General features: G+C 43.4%; 1 protein-coding gene across 1 annotated transcript; it reads right to left on the bottom strand.

The window, feature by feature from the left end:
* Nucleotides 1-1,714: 1,714 nt before the first annotated feature.
* TBATA (thymus, brain and testes associated) lies at nucleotides 1,715-11,304 on the bottom strand. The gene is made up of 8 exons (XM_066618806.1): nucleotides 11,088-11,304; nucleotides 10,648-10,818; nucleotides 8,752-8,843; nucleotides 7,544-7,717; nucleotides 5,798-5,879; nucleotides 4,628-4,790; nucleotides 3,445-3,497; nucleotides 1,715-1,794 (listed from the first exon to the last, which is right to left on the bottom strand). The coding sequence occupies exons 1-8, from the start codon at nucleotides 11,302-11,304 to the stop codon at nucleotides 1,715-1,717; spliced, it is 1,032 nt and encodes a 343-aa protein (XP_066474903.1).
* Between the last annotated feature and the right edge of the window lie 5,861 nt (nucleotides 11,305-17,165).

The following is a 17,165-nucleotide window of genomic DNA, read 5'->3' as shown; positions in this document are numbered from 1 at the left end:
CCTGGAAAAGACAGGTAGCCCCGCAATGGAGCATCTGTGTCAGTCCAGCGACTTGACATGGAGGCACGGGATCCAGTGGAGTGGAGCTCCCACTGGACTCACCTCCCTCCTGCCCCATCCCTCCCACCATAATGCCTTCTCCCTGCTTCGCCCCACGCCTCCACTCACCTCTCCACCACCCAGCGGACCACATGATCGCTGAGCCATGGAGCACTGGTGATGCACTGGCGCTGAGCTAGCACTGGTGCAGGACCAGCACTGAGGGCCATGAATGTGCGTTATAGCATGTTTGCAACATTCACTGCCAGTGGAGCTCTGGCAGTGCAAGCTCAGGATTGGGCTCTGAGTAACTTTGGGACTCCTGGCAGTGGGTGTTGTGGATAGTGCTACAGACGGGCAGTGCAGGTTTCACTTCCAGGATAAGGGCAGGAACTTACTGATGGGACCCAAACAAAGACAACACATATTATTACTGAAAATAACAAAAAGTCAAAAATAAACTAATTTTTCCCCCAACTATCTGGTGCTGGTAGCATATATATTTTTGTTCCAGACAAACACAACTAACCCTCTCCCTCAGTGGTCCCAGAAACAGTTACTCTTCCTTGGTGCTAGCATGGCATATTTGATCCTTTTCCAGACTGTGACCAACCCTATCCCCAAGACTGCAAATCTATGGAGGACAGGCCTGTCAATAGCAGCTAATCTTGACGGCCGTGCAATAGCTCTGGTTTGGTGACAGTGTACGTCTGAATACCCTTTGCAGAGACGCAATGGCGGGGCAGAAGTGTTCCTCTCTCTCCTACTAATGGGTTTCTGAGAGGCAGCTGGTGAGCCACTGTGAGAAACAGGGTGCTGGACTAGATGGGCCTTTGGCCTGATCCAGCAGGGCTCTTTATAGTCGAAATTAGGCCTTACATGAACTTCCTACATCTGATCAGCCCCTTAGACCTGGATGTTCTAGATGAAAAGAAGTTGTCTCTGCTTTACAATTTCTTTTGCTAGGACTTGTCAAACTCTCTGATTTTTCTCTCCAGGCTTCCATGTTTCTTTCTGTTCTTAAAGCAATCCTCCATATGCTGCAGAACTTCTCCCCAGTTAGTTGCTAATATAGTATTTTTGCCATGTACCTAACCACAGTTATCTAAGGATAGGTGGACCCCCTTCATCACACATAGTAGACCTTTGCTGGAAGGTATGTTCATGCATTCAAGCTCATATATCCCTTGTAAGAGCCCATCAATACATCATACAGTAGCAGTGTTAATAATCATACTACAATTGGTGTAATGAACTCAGACACACACCTAAATGACTACATACTCAACATACTACCTGGCTGTTACCATAGAAAAGTGAAATGCTATCAGGGTCTGCTCTCTAAACTCCAAGTCATCTTACAATAAGGACCATGGCACCAAAGTTGCCTCTGCTATATGCCATCTAGGTGTCGCTCTTTTGGATTGTGCATCATTGAAACATAGTGGGACTGATCTTTTCAACAATTTCAGAATTGCACAGAGTCCCCTTAAGAAAATCCTGAAACATTACTCCCTTGAATTTTGCAGTGTCTCAACACAAGTTACAAGATCTTAAGATACCAGATGTTAGTTGCTAATGTAGTATATTTTTTTCATTCGTTTTGCTGAATAGCCAGAGAGAAACAGAGTAGCTGGAAGATAATTCATAGTGATGTCAGGAGGAAAATGTCTTTCTAATTGGTTTGATCCAGATGATTTTGCTTTTCATTCTGGGATGAATGAAACTTGAGAATCTCTGCAGTGCCAACATGTGCTGAAACAGAAAGGAGATGGTTCAGTTATTTCCTTCATGTGGAAGGAGCATGTGGTCCTTTAAACTTAAAAGTTGTGCAAGGAGGGAGCAAAGCGCACTTTCCGGGTGTGAGGTCTGAAGTTTAATGGGAAACTCAGCATAAGGATAGAGGGAAGCGAGGGAGGGCACCAGGATACAGGTCTCATGTTGTCTTGTGTGTTCCCTGAGGCATCTGGTGGGCCACTGAGAGATATGGGAGGCTGGAATAGATGGGCTTTTGACCTGATCCAGCTGGATTTTTCTTATGTCCTTATGGTCAGGCAACCCTCTCTTCTAGTTGTTTAAATATATATTCACAAGGAATGTAATAAAGACTATAGATCAGAAACGCCTCCCAATTCTGTGGGATACATAAAGTGTCCACGTTTCTCTTTTCGATGAGGGCCTATCTTGCTGATTTGCTTTCTCCACTAGAACTTTGAAATACTGGCATAGCCTATAAAGACAGTCTTTGCTGATCCTGACCAAACACAGTGCCAAGCAAGAAAAAGCAAACAGAAATCTGTTCAAGCCAAAGATTGCTTTGATAACCCCGAAGCTTTTGAGGAAGTGCCAGCATCACTCCTTTTTTGGATGTGGCTCACTTAAAGCATGACTTCACTTAATCTCCAGTTACGACTTGTTCCTCTTTAGAAATCTCAGTTACACTTCTGTGATCCATTTTCTAACAATAAATCTCACTGACATTTACATGAACGAACAAAGTGGAAAGATTGCAGTTCCACTTTGAACATATGAGAAATATACAACCAGGTTTTATGCAACTCCATCATCTTACTGCACATGCACAAAATCAAACCCCAGAATCCTAGTGTGCATTTGAAAAATTCAGATTTCTAGCATGTTGGCAACCTTCAGTCTCGAAAGACTATGGTATCGCGCTCTGAAAGGTGGTTCTGGAACAGCGTCTAGTGTGGCTGAAAAGGCCAAATTGGCTGCAAAAACAGGCCTGAAGGTATGGGTGGGCAATTCACGTTCTCAATTTATATCCCACTTTTCTCCCAAAGGGCACCCAAGATGGCTTATAGTAATATTAAAATACATACCATATAAAAAATTATAAAATATATAATATATAACAAAAGAAAGTATATATATAATACAATGTTAAAACCAACCAGCGGAAATCAATCATCCAAACTATCAATAATAAATAAGCCACAAACGACTGAAAACATTTCAGAAGATGGATTTGAGGTTCTAATGCTCTTGTACACAGTTACTATGTTTGGACCATGCTTCGGAAATAGGAGCAGCAAAACTTCGGGGCACGTGTGCCACAAATCAAGTCCAAGTATGGAATAAGGTCCAGAATGTACTATGATCTCACACTTTCAAGTAACCTGTCCAAATCATCAGGCGGAATACACTTGAACCTTATTCTTTCAGATAAGGTATGCATAGCACATTTTAGAAACTGGGTGCTATAGTTTTCCTCGCCTCATTTCCACTCTAGATAGGCCACAACGGCACCATCTGCAACATGTACAGAAGTTGCTTTCCTAATTAAATGACTGGACAGGGCTGATTGTTAAGATGCTCCTACAGCAACCACTGGAAATTGTTTGAAAGACAGCATTAAAGGTATGGCATTTTGAGCAATATTTTTACCTGGCTTATCTTCCTTGGGGATAGGTTCTTGTTTTTGTCTTGTTACCAATAGTCTGTAATAAAATAAGCCAGTACTGACACAATTAAAACATTTTTCTCCCTCTTGCATTTTGAGCAACGTATCAGTCATGAAAATAAAGGCCAGGCAATATTAATTATACAGTCATCTACTTCTGCTCTCTACTAATAATAATGGACAGAGTTCTTTAATTGGTCACAGAATTCTCATTCCAGCAGGAGCAATGGTGGTGCCAATGAGTCTCTAGCTGTTCAATCACTCGAACTCCAGTCTCCAAGCGTTTTTATTGCTCATCTCCCATTCAAACACAGGGCTCCTGGCACCCAAATAAGTCCTTCAATGAGATGAGCAGCCCAATCCTGAGCTGACCGGCACGCAGGGCTGCCGAGGTGCCAAAATGGCTGCCGCAGCATCCTCAGCGTACTAGGCGGCTGCCACCAGCTCCTCGGGGGAAGGGGACATTTGTCCCCTTCCTCTGGTAAGGAAAGTAGCCTTGCAATATATATAGCTGGCAAAGAGTAAGGGAGTCCCGTGTTGGGCCAGGTGATCCGATGTGGGGCTTCGGATCTGGTGGAGAAGGGCTCCACTGGTCCTGCCCCCTTCCCGCCCTGCTCCTTCCCTCACCATACCTTCTCCCCTCCCTCCCCCAGCCCCAGAACACCTCTCCCCATGCTCCCACTTATCTCTCCACCGCCCGGTGCTCTCCTGGAGCTCTAGGCAGCAGTCATCTGTCCTCCGCCCGGTACTGGGGCTTATGGCACATCTGTGATACTATGTGCTGGCATGCCACATTCAGGATGGGGCCCTGAGTCCCTGGTATACTTCTGGTTCAAAACTCAGGCTTCCATTATGACTGCCAACTATACCACTTGAATGGGAGACAATTCATCTCTTTCTACAAATGCATGAGAATGACTTCTCCATGGTCCAGTCCTATGCTGATTTGGTAGTGCTTGTGTGCAGGTACCATAGGTGGGGGCAAATGTCATGGCTGCTTCTTATGCTAGAATTATTCTCTCAATGTCCCAAGAACATTTGTAAAGGTTGCTCTAATATAAAACAATTTGTCCATGCAAGAGTTATCTTTTTGCATTGTGATCTTCAAGCTTCAGAATCAACAATATGTTATTTTCTGTAAACTGTAAAGGATTTTAAGGAAAGTACCTGGTTGGATTTCTCTCAAGAGTTTGTTGCCTGAAGGCAATGCCTGTGGCATTTGGAGATGACTGTGATGGAACTCTCTCTTTTATGCTTGTGGTCAAGTTCTGGGGATCAAGGTGCAGGTTGGCAGTTGCAATCTGTAATAATTCCAGAACAAGATTCTGTTCTGTAGCGAGACAAGGAAATAAAGAACTTCATGAATCAAAAGTCCTAACCGGCACTGTTTTAATGTAAAATAAATGGATTCATCTTAACTTCATTCCTTTCTTCTGCCTGGAACTTCATATATAAGAAGTATTATCGGATGACTTATTATACCCACTCAGCTATCACTTTGCAAACCACAGGAATTACAAATGATAGGAAGCTGCCTTATACCAAGTCAGCTCATTGGTCCATCTAGCGCAGTGTTATTGACATGGCCCAGAAGAAGGTTTCAGGCAGGAATTTTTCTCTGCCCTCACCTGAAGATGGTAAGGATTGAACCTGGGAAGCAGGTCCTCTTCCACTTAATGACAGCACCTTCCCTGGATACTCATACTGCATTTTTAGATGTATATATAAAAACATAATGTGCAACTGAGACAGATATATGTGCATCATACATTTACACTAACCAGAAAGCTGAGATTGACTGTGGCTCCCTGTCAAGTGCACACTTGGTTACATACCTGGTTTGTTGCCATGCAATGCATCCAAAAATCTAAGCCTTCCATCTCTATGCTTAGAGACATTATTTCAAATGTATGTCATTAGTACTTCATGTACTGGTGTCCCAATGCACTACACAGAAACTACTTAACAAGAATGATGTAAAGAGTGTAATGGGGGATGACAGTTGATTACAACAACCAAGGTGTAAAGGATCAGAACAAAAGTGGCAGCCTCAGCTGTTTGTCCCTGGTAGGGCTGCCAGGTAAGATACATCAAAAAAAACCCTGAGATTTCTGAGGTGAGGCCTTGTGATATCACTGGATGGGGGCCTGGTGTTCTCAACAGATTTCCCACTCTTGAAAAATGGAAGGGAGGAATTTGGTACTGGCCTGAGTTGTGGCCTGAGATTAACCTTTGCCACCTGTCCCCCTGAGAAAAAGGCAAAAAGCTGGAGAAACAGGGTCAGTTTGGCTAACAAACAACCCTAGCCCCTTGCAAGGGCTCCCCTGTTTTCCTCACCCCTCTGACCAGCTGCAAGGAGCCATTGCTGGATAGCTGTCAAGGAGTCTGTCTGTAAGATCTGAGATAGCAGTTCCAAAATCTGTTGACAAAAGAATACAGTAAGGTGTCAGCATGACCAAGTCAGAGTGACACTGAAATACAGCAAACAAAGGGGCAAGAGGGTATGTACACACCGGTACCTGGCTTATCTAGATACTTTTCAGACAGTTGTGGACTTTGTCCTAGCTAACTTTGCTCAATTGATGGAATCTCTCCACTTTTAGAGGAATAAATAATATACACATCGCTTCTGACCTTATATGTCTTCACTTTAGACTTACTGCAAAATGACCTGAAAATGATCAAATGTGCTCCCCACTGCATGTCAGAAAGATGACAGAAGATGAACCAGGCATGCACAACCTGTGTCTCGCTGAACCACTGCACTATGGCCTAGCTGGGCTTGATGCCCGGCTCTGTTTTTGCAACCGCTGGCAGGCATTAAAGCCAGGATGAGTTTCCAAGCAGAGCTATTGTGCAAGTTTGTTTTAGGCTGATGCTCATACAGTCCAGAGAAGGCCCTGGGAATGTCTGTTTCTTTTTAATTGCAAAAGGTGAAGTTTGGGAATAAATCCTCATGTATGCCATGAGAAGTATGAAATTATTCACACACTTTGCCACATACACATATTTGATTTAGGCTGCAATTATCCAGGAGTATGTCCCAATGCGCTTAATGGGACCTGATTCTGAGTAGGCATAGGTAGGATTGGGCTATTAGTCAGATGGTGCAAACAGTTTTGTTGGGCTTTAGTTTTTCAGACTGTAGAGGGAGGGACTGCATAGTGGAATGCTCCTCCCCCAATAAAAACGTTTATGCACATACAAACCTAGAATGACAATGAGAATGTTAGCTAGAACCCTTCTCCCCTGTGAGCTTTGTATGAACAGGAAGAGTTTATTTCAGTATATGCAGGAGAATTCAAACATGCAATTCCCCACCTGCTGTCCGAGTCTGAAATGGTATAGCCCAGAAATCACCATATAAATCTCCTGTGTTGTCATATTGGAACAAAAGCAATGACCACGGAAGCAGTAATATGGAATCAGAACTCATCTTTTCTGTGTAGAAAACTCCAGTGCGCTTCTGAGAAACTGTTGCAGATTTTACTCTCCGAGATTACTTCCCATCTCTGACATCAACTTTAGTGCCACTTCACCAAAACACATTAAATGTAACTATTTTGTAACAATGCAGAATCAGATATTTGGGCATGTACATACATGTCCCATAACAGCACAATAATCAATTAATACCCCATTCCATTGTTCCAAAAGTAGTATTTCTATAGTTTAAACATCAGACCTACTTTCCCATTGCAGTCTGATATATTTTAATCTGAATTTATAAGCCATTCTGAACAGATGCTTACAGTGCACACCAACACATCTATTTGGAAGAAAGCCTCAAAGAGTTTCATGGAATTAAACTCTTCACAATTTCAGCCTTAATATTCTTATTTCTCCTATGAATTTCCTGGCCTTTCCATCCTAAACTATATCCCAGTCTGAAATATATCCCAATTTTAGGCTGCAATCCTAACCACACTTTCCTGAAAGTAAGCCCCATTGATCAAAATAGGACTTACTTCTGAGTAGACCTGGTTAGGATTGTGCCCTAAATCATTTCCATCAGTTAGCAGTAGGGATGGGATGGGGTGGAAGAAACAATAAACAATTAAACAATTGCCCTATTATGTATGCAGAGCTTCCTATCAATTCTTGGTCCTGGAAAGGCAAAGTTGCAGCTTTTCCTTTTTTCTTGCCATTGTTCTGGTTCATTCGACTAGATGAATGGTGAGTTGTGGCTTGGAAGGAAGGTGGAATGAGACGTCTTGTTTCTTCTGAGTACTGTGTTTCTCTCTGAGATTTTTCTCTCTTCAGATAGAAAGATGAGATGATCAGGTAGAGAGGTCCAGAACTGAGAAAGGGGAGATTGCTGTTGGGGTATTCTATCTGAGCATAAATAAACCCAGACTCACTTCGCCAATACAAGAAGGATCCATTTCTCAAGGATCTTTTGTGAATGAATATTTCTGTTTCAAAGAAGTTTACTTTCTGCATGCTTTCAAAAGATTACACAGAAGCTGGTTATAATTGATATCCAGGTATTGTATTCATGGCTGAAATTTGTGGGCCATCTACTGGTGATCAATAGCAGAGGGGATAAAACGACACAGAGCTGACATCCAGACCATTAATCACAGCGGTCTTGAATTTGGTATTCCTAAGCATGAGTTTCTACAGCATTCCTTGGAGCTGTGGCAGGTATACAAACTTTCTTCAAAGTTTTCTCCATTTTTGGCTCATTATTCCAAGTTTGGTTGCAACCAAACATTACCAGTGTCTTGTCCTCTTTTTTCTTTTCTTTTCAACCCAAGCATCTCTAATGATCACACACACAGTTCATCTTTGTATGTATTCTATAATTCTGATATCTGGGGCAGTTACAAAATTAGCAACCCTATAACAATACATAATTTTGTTGTGTGGTTGGTCTCTGTATGGAGTCTAACAAAAATATTTAACAGAGAATAATTTTGGATAATAAGCAAGACAGATATGCTTCCATCTTTAAATTTTCAGGATGCTTAGATTTTGAAACTTTAGTTCCAGATCCTGGTCACGTTCTCATACAGAATTCACATCAGTAGAAATAAAGTATGTATTATACTGTGTATGTTATACACAGGGCTGGCTCATCCATGCCATAAACAATGTGGCTTGTGTGGAATGGTGGGTGACAGGGAATGTTATAGGATGGAACTGACAGTTACACAATAAAAAAAGGTAAGCGCCGTTTTTCTTTTATCTGCATAAATAGTTTTCCTTCACACTTATCACTTTCGTTCCCAGGGCTGCAGCAGTCCCATCATGTTTCAAAATCACAATGTCCCCATTCTCTTACTTACAGTCTGCTTTTTCTCTGTCTCGGTGGAGGAGGCAGCTCTTACTCTTGCAGCAAGCTCCTTTAGTTCTTCTCTCCAGGCATCTGGCGAAGAGCCTTTGGGAGAGAGAAGAAGTCTGAAGATGGTAAACTACAAATGTGAGAGAGGAACAAGAAAAAAACACCCCAGCTCAGATGCAGAGCATGGATTTATCTGCAGAGTTTCCCCAGGTGTCTTTACTAAATGAATCAGAATGTACATACTTCACTGCATACACCTACAAACTGAATTCATTTTAGTAAATATCTGTACTGTAAATATAAGAATTTGGGAGCCAGGTTTGGCAGCACCTTGCTGAGCATACATGCAGTAGGACTCCTGAGTTTGCTTCTATGTAATGAGTGAAACAGCATTTGAGGCAAAATGACACATGACAAAACTACATTCAGAACTGACAATCTGAGAGAGTTCTTTCCTAGCCTTCTCCCTGATGTGTCTGTTTTGAACAAGTAGAATTTACATTACATAGCTTTCTTTCTGGAATACTGTCCTCTAAACCTCTGCAGAAAGTAAACACTTCAAATAATTGTTGAACCTTTGGCAGTATTATTATTAAGAATATTTATATGCCACTTTTCAACAGGAGTATATCACAAAGTAGTTTCACAGTAAAATAAATCAGTGAATGGTTTGGCTGTTTCAGAAATAATTCAGAGCCAAAAACAAAAAACAGACAACTGAGATTTTGTGAGACAGCCCAAAAGATCATTTTCCCCAAGAGGCAAACTTCATCATGATATTATTTAATGGCATCATCTGTGTATATTAGGATAGATTGCAGGTGATAGTAGCTCTCATATGAGACTAGCTGAACTTCCTGATGGTGGTGTGCCACATGGCAGTATAAAACCACTGACCAGGGGTAGGATTACAAATCACAGAAGTCTTACTTCATATACCTACAAGGACTGTGCAAGGCCTCCTCTCTTCTTAGGAGGTTGTATGCTCATATTGGTTCAAATCAGGGCCTCCAGGAGGCATTTTATCAGGTGGTACAAAGTTTCTTTTGTTTCCCTTTCCAAAGGGGGAGAGGAGGAAATGAAACACAGTAGGGAAGTGGGCAGAACAGGGGTGAGGAGGCACAGGGGTGAGGAGGCAAAACAGGGCAGGGTGAGGGTGGCAACAGCTGAAAAAGTCTTTGGAACCTAGGTCTACTGGGCTTCCCAATGCAGAGCTCAGGTCTACCTGCCCGTGCAGCATCAGCAGCTAGATATAATAATATGGAAAACAAATTCCCTCCCTACTATTTATGTAATTACCAAAAAGTACAATGAAACTACGTGAAACCTTGTTAATCTCAGAGAAAGATGCAGCTTCCTGGTATATGCACAATTATTATTATTATTATTATTAACAGTATTTATATACCGCTTTTCAACAAAAAGTTCACAAAGCGGTTTACAGAGAAAAATCAAATAACTAATGGCTCCCTGTACCAATAGGGCTCACAATCTAAAAAGATGCAAAAGAACACCAGCAGGTAGCCACTAGAAAAGTCACTGCTGGGGTGAGGTGGGCCAGTTACTCTTCCCCTGCTAAAAAAAAGAGGAGCACCCACTTGAAAAAGTGCCTCTTACTCAGTTAGCAGAGGTTAACAATAGACCAATAGTACTTGCAATATGTGGTGTTGCAAGAGAAGATGTGCTGTGCTCGCTGGAAACCTATGCTGGTGCACCTGAAGATACAAGAAGCATGAGAAGCAAGTGCCAATGTGAGTTCCCAGCAGCATTTTTTGACAGAAAAACTCGTATAATTGAAATTATGCCTGCAACGTGAATTTATGGGTTTGAATTTGTACACCTCATTACAGTAAAATCTCATAAAGCCATTGCTTGTATAACAAGGGATAACTGTACTAACCTACTGATAGCGTGGGGACTGGAAAAGGCTGTGGATCGCCAATGGGCATTTGCACCCCAAGAACCCCCAAAACAGAAGTATGCAGGTGACTTTTGATCATTGGATGAGGACAAAGAATGGTCTGCTCGGACCACTCGTCATTGACTATGCAAACAGGAATACCATTCAAACCTGCAAAAGACGAAAAAGCATCCACAGGTAAGCCACAGCAAAGAAACAAACTGTAAAATCACATAGTTTCCGCAAACAGTGGTATAATGGCAAATTTTAAAGTAAATCAGTTGGACTCCCAAATATCCTGCTTTATGCTGCGGTTCTAACCAGCATTACTGTGCTACAACACTGCACAAATTCTTCTGCTTATCATGGCTGAATCTGCCCTTCCCGTAAGGAAAGAAGTGGCTTTTGGCATGCCATGGGCCTCAACTTTAAGGGCTTACTTTGGATATGAGTCACGCGGTGAGGATGGGGGTTGTGTCGGGAGAAGGAGTGATGGCTGAGGCCACCAAAGCGAGCAGCACTCTGTGGACGGGCCCTAAGGGCCTGACCACTAAACTGCAACGGAGTATTCAGGGCCAAATGTTTAAGCTTCCCTGCTAAAGTTGTGACGCCTTTGTCTTTAAAGGTGCTGGTGATTGAATCCTTCGGCTTTTCCATTTCTCCTTCGGTAGCTGTGTCCTCGGTTCTTGGAATAAAAGGAGGAAAGGCAAACTTATCAAAACAAATGTACACCTTGGAATCCAACAGATGCCTAAAAGGTGTACCTTCTCTGCTTTCCTAGCAGTGAAATTTAGTTGCCATTGCTGATTATGTACAGTACTTGTCAGGCTTTTCATTCCAAATCCACGAAGATTTTTATAAGCATACAATGGTTGTGATTCAGCTAATATTTAATAATTGCAACCCCTTTTAGTCCAATTAGACCATTAATTGCACCTGAACTGCCTCCTGCTAAAGTCTATGGAACCCCCAAAACCTTAATTTTGTCTGAATTAAGCGCAATGCTATTATTTGTTACTATCAAATTCCAAACCGATCTGAGACAGAGAAAGAGAGGAGGAGGGATATTAAATCTGCAAAGAAGGCAGTAATCTTGTTTCTGTGCTTACCTGATAGACTCCTGTAGAAGGAAATTTCCTAAGAGAATTCTATGAACGATTCTGTACACTGTTAAGTGCGCAGTTAAAAAAAAGTCTTTATCATAGAGATTTGTGTGCATATATGAGAACACCTAGTCATGTGAGCATGGAAGCTGAGACTCACAAACGCCAGTAAATTTGATGAAGAATTTAAAGGCCAAACATTTAAGAACTTTCTTCCTGCTGACAGTTTTGAAAGATGATCCGGAGTCTGGTTGGGTCATATTGATCATATTCTGAAGACTCACAAAACTCTTTCACTTAAAAGCTCATTTGCTGACGGTTCATTACAAGAAGCTTTGCTTCATCAGCATATACATAATAGATACTATTGTGAGGAAGCACTGAAGCATCATATTCGCACATCACTTGTTTTCTTAGGTAATATTTCAAAACACTAATGGAAAATCAGAAACATTGATTTTATAGTCATTGGAAAGTTGCACATGGCTCAGCATAACTTGTGGTATGGTTCAATCCCTGGCCATGGGCAGACTGGAATGGGGGTGAGTGGGCCTAGGAGCTGGCACTTAGGCCAGATCCTGACCCCACTCCTGGGTGACCTGGCACAGCTCTGAGATGCTCAGATCTGCACCACCTCTTTAGGTAGTGCAGATTCAAGTAGCTCCATTGGGGCTGCTAACACATTACCTGGGGTAAGGGGAATGAATTAACTGGGGTAAGGTGGCCTCATCCTTGCTCTGGATACAAGGAAGGCCAGCCTGCCTTCCTGTTTCAGTATGGGTTAGGATTGGGCTGCCCATCTAATGCAAGTGCCAACAATAGTGAAAACAGTCATAAAATACCTTATGGAACAGCAATGTTTTCAGAGCCCACCAAAACGTGGGACGAGAAGGGGCTTTGCAGATTTCCCAAGGCGAAGAATGCCATAACTGTAGAGTAACCACCAAAATAGCTCTGACTCTGATAGCGATCAATTGGGTGTGGGTTAACAGCAGACTGGAGATCAGTTCCTGTAAAGTTAATCATAAGGCTTTAGTACAGTCACATGCGTATACAAGGCAGTTCTTAAGATGACCTGGTCCCATACTGTTCATTACACAATGTTTTAGTTTTATCCATTCAGCTGTGTTCTTGACTCTTGGTGACTTTATAGGCAAGAGCTCTCCATACTACCCTGCCATCACTGACTCTTTCAGTTGTTGGACCTTCATCTTGTATTTTTTTGATGGTATCAAGCCAACACATTCTTGTTCCTCTAAGAATTCCTAACATGATAGCAGTGTTTCTCAAAATGTGGGTCAGAACCCTCTAGGTGGGTCATGAACCAATTTCAGGTGGGTCCCCATTCATTTCAATATTTTATTTTTAGTATATACCATGGTATGTGGCTGCATTTGGGGAAATGTTACAGATTTGTACTTTGAACCAGTTACTATGTATGAGCTTTTAACAATGATAGTAAATGGGACTTCTTTCTGGTTAAGTGTGGATAGGATTGCAGCCTAGGATTGTTAAAAATTTTCCTGCTTGATGATGTCACTTCTGGCCATGACATCACTTCCGGTGGGTCCAGACAGATTCTCATTCGGAAAAGTGGACCCTGTTGCTACAAGTTTGAGAACCACTGCAATACAGCATTGGTAATCTAAAACAGTGTACTGTCTTGAAACTGACAAGGCAAACAATAACCCACAGCAAGGTATAAAGTGAGGGATCCATAGATAGAGCAACATAACCAAAAGCAGCCAATGTAATAAAAAAGGTTATTATTATTATTATTAACAGTATTTATATACCACTTTTCAACTAAAAGTTCACAAAGCGGTTTACAGAGAAAAATCAGATAACTAAATGGCTCCCTGTCCCAAAAGGGCTCACAATCTAAAAAGATGCAAATGAATACCAGCAGACTGCCACTAGAACAGACAGTGCTGGGGTGAGATGGGCCAGTTACTCTCCCCCTGCTAAAAAAAGAGGAGCACCCACTTGAAGAAGTGCCTCTTGCCCAGTTAGCAGGGGTATTGTCCAATTAGCAGGGGTATAACACTTGCTCAAATGCTAGAAGTCTATTACTATTACTGTGAGGACCTGAACTGGTGTCTGAGCTCAGTGACACACAGGACGTGGACTAATAAACTGAGAATCCAGACGACAGAGATGTTTCTGGTCAGAAGGGGAGCCAACCCAGTTTTGGTGGCACAGATTGTTTTCGATGGGGTAAGAGCACTTTCCACGAAAGATCTGTTTCACAGTTTGGGGATAAACCTGGATCTGACCTTACTCTGGGGTGGCCAAGTAGTGGCTGAGTCCAGGAGTGCCTTTGTAAACCTTCAGCTGGTTTTCCAGGTATGCCCCTTTTACACATGCCTTACAGTCTAATCCTAACTAAAGTCTCCGTGGGAATTGGCCCTGCCACTCCCACCCCCCTCCTGGGTCTGATCCACCCTCCCCCCATCCTGATACAGCCCCTCCCTGCCATCCCCCTAACCCTCTCCAGACCTGCAGAGAGCCTACCTGCTCCGGCAGGCACAGGCCTTCAACTGGTGCTGGCACCACAATTCTTTGCACTGCTGCCAGCAGTAGTGGTTTTAGGATTGTGTCATAAGTCACACCTAGATTGGGTTACTGCAGTGGTTCCCAAACCTTTTTGACTGGCTTGTCCCTTGAGCTACTGAGCCTTTGGCCATGACTCCCCGTTAGGGCTACAAACTCATACATTGTATAGGGCAGTGTTATACAAACTGTGCAGCACGGCTCTTTAGGGAGGCACCAGGAACTCAAAGGGGAGGTGCGGGATGTCCTCTCGAAGCAATACAGTCACACCCCTTGGCAAAATAACTATTTTGTGTCATCTCTACTGGTTACCAGTGTGCTTTCAGACACAAGCTGAGGTGTTTGTTCTCATTGTTAATAGTTTGAACCAGGATATCTAAAAGTGTTTGTTCCTCCTTTTTAGAACATGAATTCCTGTTACTGGCTATAATCATGATTAAGTATTGGTTGCTTAACCATGGCTGAGACATTGGGAATACAGGTGCAGCCTATTTATCCATGGATTTTTTTATCTGCAGATTTGGGGGAACCGAAAGTCACACACACCTTTGCCCTGCGCTGGTGTCTTGCTCCATTTCCAGGCAGCCCAAAACACTGCAAAAAGGCTCTGCCTTGCCCAGGCAGGGAAATAGCCCTGGAGCCATGGAAGAGGTTCCCCTTGCAAAGGAACAGTAACACTCCTGGAACCCCTGAGCCAGCAGAGGCTGAAATGGGGAAGGGGGGGGTTGAAAATCTCTGTAGCCAGAACATGTGCAGCAAGATGGAGCACTCACTCACACAGGGGCAGGTGTGGTAGCAACAGAGGGTATTGCTTTAAAAAACCCAGGGAGTGTTTGCCAAATTTCCCCCCACTGAGATGGTGCAGGTAATCACCGACAAAAGCAGCCCCCCCATGGTGCAGGCAATCACCGACCCAAGCAAGCCTTCCCAGCAAGCAAAGCATGAGATATAGCCTACAATCCTCTCCACACTTTCCTAGGAGTAAGCCCCATTGACTACAATGGCACTTACTTCTGAGTAGAAAAGCATATGGCTGGACTCTTGAAAGATCAGCATCCCATGTGCTAGAAGCCAGGCAGCTGGCAATGGGGAGGGCTGAGTATGGAGCGGAGGGAATTGATAACAGCTGCCTTAGTTTCCTTCCATCCAGAAGTGTCAGGCTGCAGTCAGTTTGTGTAACCATGGAATTTAGCACAACACGTTTTTTGTTATTTGCACCGAGTCACGGAACTAACGTGGATAAATAGGCTCCACCTATATATGAATTGGCTCATCCTCTTTACTCAACATTTGAGGCCCTTCTTCATGCTTTCCCACCTTCAGAGATTCAGGTGGAGGAAGGATCTGTGACAAGGCCCCTTTGGTTGCAGTCCCCAGACTGTGGAATTCCCATCTGGTCCTTTGCTGAGTTTGTTTCTGTTCCTCACAATAACCCTGTGAGGTAAGTTGATGGTTTAGGCTTAGTTTGATGTCTCCCAATATTACATAAGTGCTGGATCCCACTCTCTGCCTACCTGCCCATGTGCCTGCTTACTGCCCACTCTCCCCGGCCCGAAACAACTCCTCTCTGCTCAACCCCCCCCCCAGGCCCCCATGCTGGCCAAGATCAGCCAGAGCGGACCTACCTTCTCCAGTTGGCGCAGAGGCTGGATCTGGCTTCGATGGGCTGGCGTGTCTTTGCACTGGCCCAGCGAACTTCAGAGGAGATGCTTTACAGCACATTTGCAACCCTTTCATGCTGGCACTCCTTTTGGATTACAATTGCTGGTCTCGTAAAGCCAGGTATGTACCAATGGAGTGTCATTTTTAAAAGTGGGTTCCAATGCCAAAAAGTTTGGGAACCACTGCTTTATGTTCTTGCTTTCTTTGTCTCCATAGGGAGAATAAAAGTGGTGAGTAGTAATAGAATTTAAGTATCTGAGACATAATTTTCCTTATTAGAATAAACAACCCCCTTTCTGTTGTGCAGCCCAGTCCTACACAAGTTTACATACAGCCCAATCATATGGGTTCTTCGCATTGGTGGGACTCATAGTGTTCCCACCATCATTGGCTACTGAAAAGCAGCTGTAAAGTGTGCTCCAGTAATGCACTGAGTAGCTTGCTGCAGGATCACTTCTGGGAAGGCTGGAGCCTTCTCTGTGTGTCACTGAACCAACTGGGCACCTGCTGGAGTAGGTAAAGCCAGTGAGGAAGGCAGTGGGGGGATGACGGAATTGGGACAAAAATGGGGAGGTGGGAGGAACGAGGGGGTGGAGAGGCTGTGGGAGGGGGTAGATTTGGTGGTGATGGTGCACACTAAATCCTATCTTCTCCCATAGCTGCTTCCCCAACCCCTCTTCCTCACACTCAGGAGACCAATTGCGGGACTGGAGGTTTATGGAGGGGAAAGGGTTTTTAAATCTCCTTCCCTACCCCCCTACAGTGCATACCTTTTTTTGCATAGCTGCACCAGTGGTGGAAGGGGGTAGGATTGGATTGGATTGTTAGAAGTAGTTCCCAAAGACTTCAGTGGGGCTTACTTCCTAGTAAGCTCATTTTGGATTGCAGCTTTAAATGTTCATCTTATGAAAAAGAAATAATTGTACACTGCATAACATTATTTAGCTTCTGCATGCTTAGAGCTTTTGACACTACAACATTTTCATTTTCCATGTTGACATCAGTAATGCCTTTGCATCCAACTTCCTAGGGCATAAGAAAGGCCTCGATGGACCAAGCCAAAGGCCCTTTGATTCCAGCATTTTGTTTCCCTTAGTGGCCCACCAGCAGGACAGAAATGCATACTTCTCTCCCACCATTGCTCTCCTCCAATAGGTATTCAGAGGCATACTGCCACTAAACCTGGAGGTTGGGCATAGC

The sequence above is a fragment of the Tiliqua scincoides genome, chromosome 3 (assembly GCF_035046505.1).
Source record: "Tiliqua scincoides isolate rTilSci1 chromosome 3, rTilSci1.hap2, whole genome shotgun sequence".
NCBI lineage: Eukaryota > Metazoa > Chordata > Lepidosauria > Squamata > Scincidae > Tiliqua > Tiliqua scincoides.
The sequence above is the reverse complement of the archived record's forward strand: the minus strand, read 5'-3'. Positions and strand labels throughout refer to the sequence as shown.

Bases quoted from the DNA above. Each gene is read 5' to 3' on its own strand.
- TBATA (XM_066618806.1), bottom strand. From the start codon at position 11,304: ATGGAAAAGCCGAAGGATTCAATCACCAGCACCTTTAAAGACAAAGGC. The intron at 8,844-10,647 runs GTTAGTACAGTT...TCTCTCCCAAAG, and splicing joins AGTCCCCACGCTATCAGTAG to GCTCTTCGCCAGATGCCTGG. The intron at 7,718-8,751 runs GTAAGTAAGAGA...TTCTATCTGAAG, and splicing joins AGACAGAGAAAAAGCAGACT to AGAGAAAAATCTCAGAGAGA.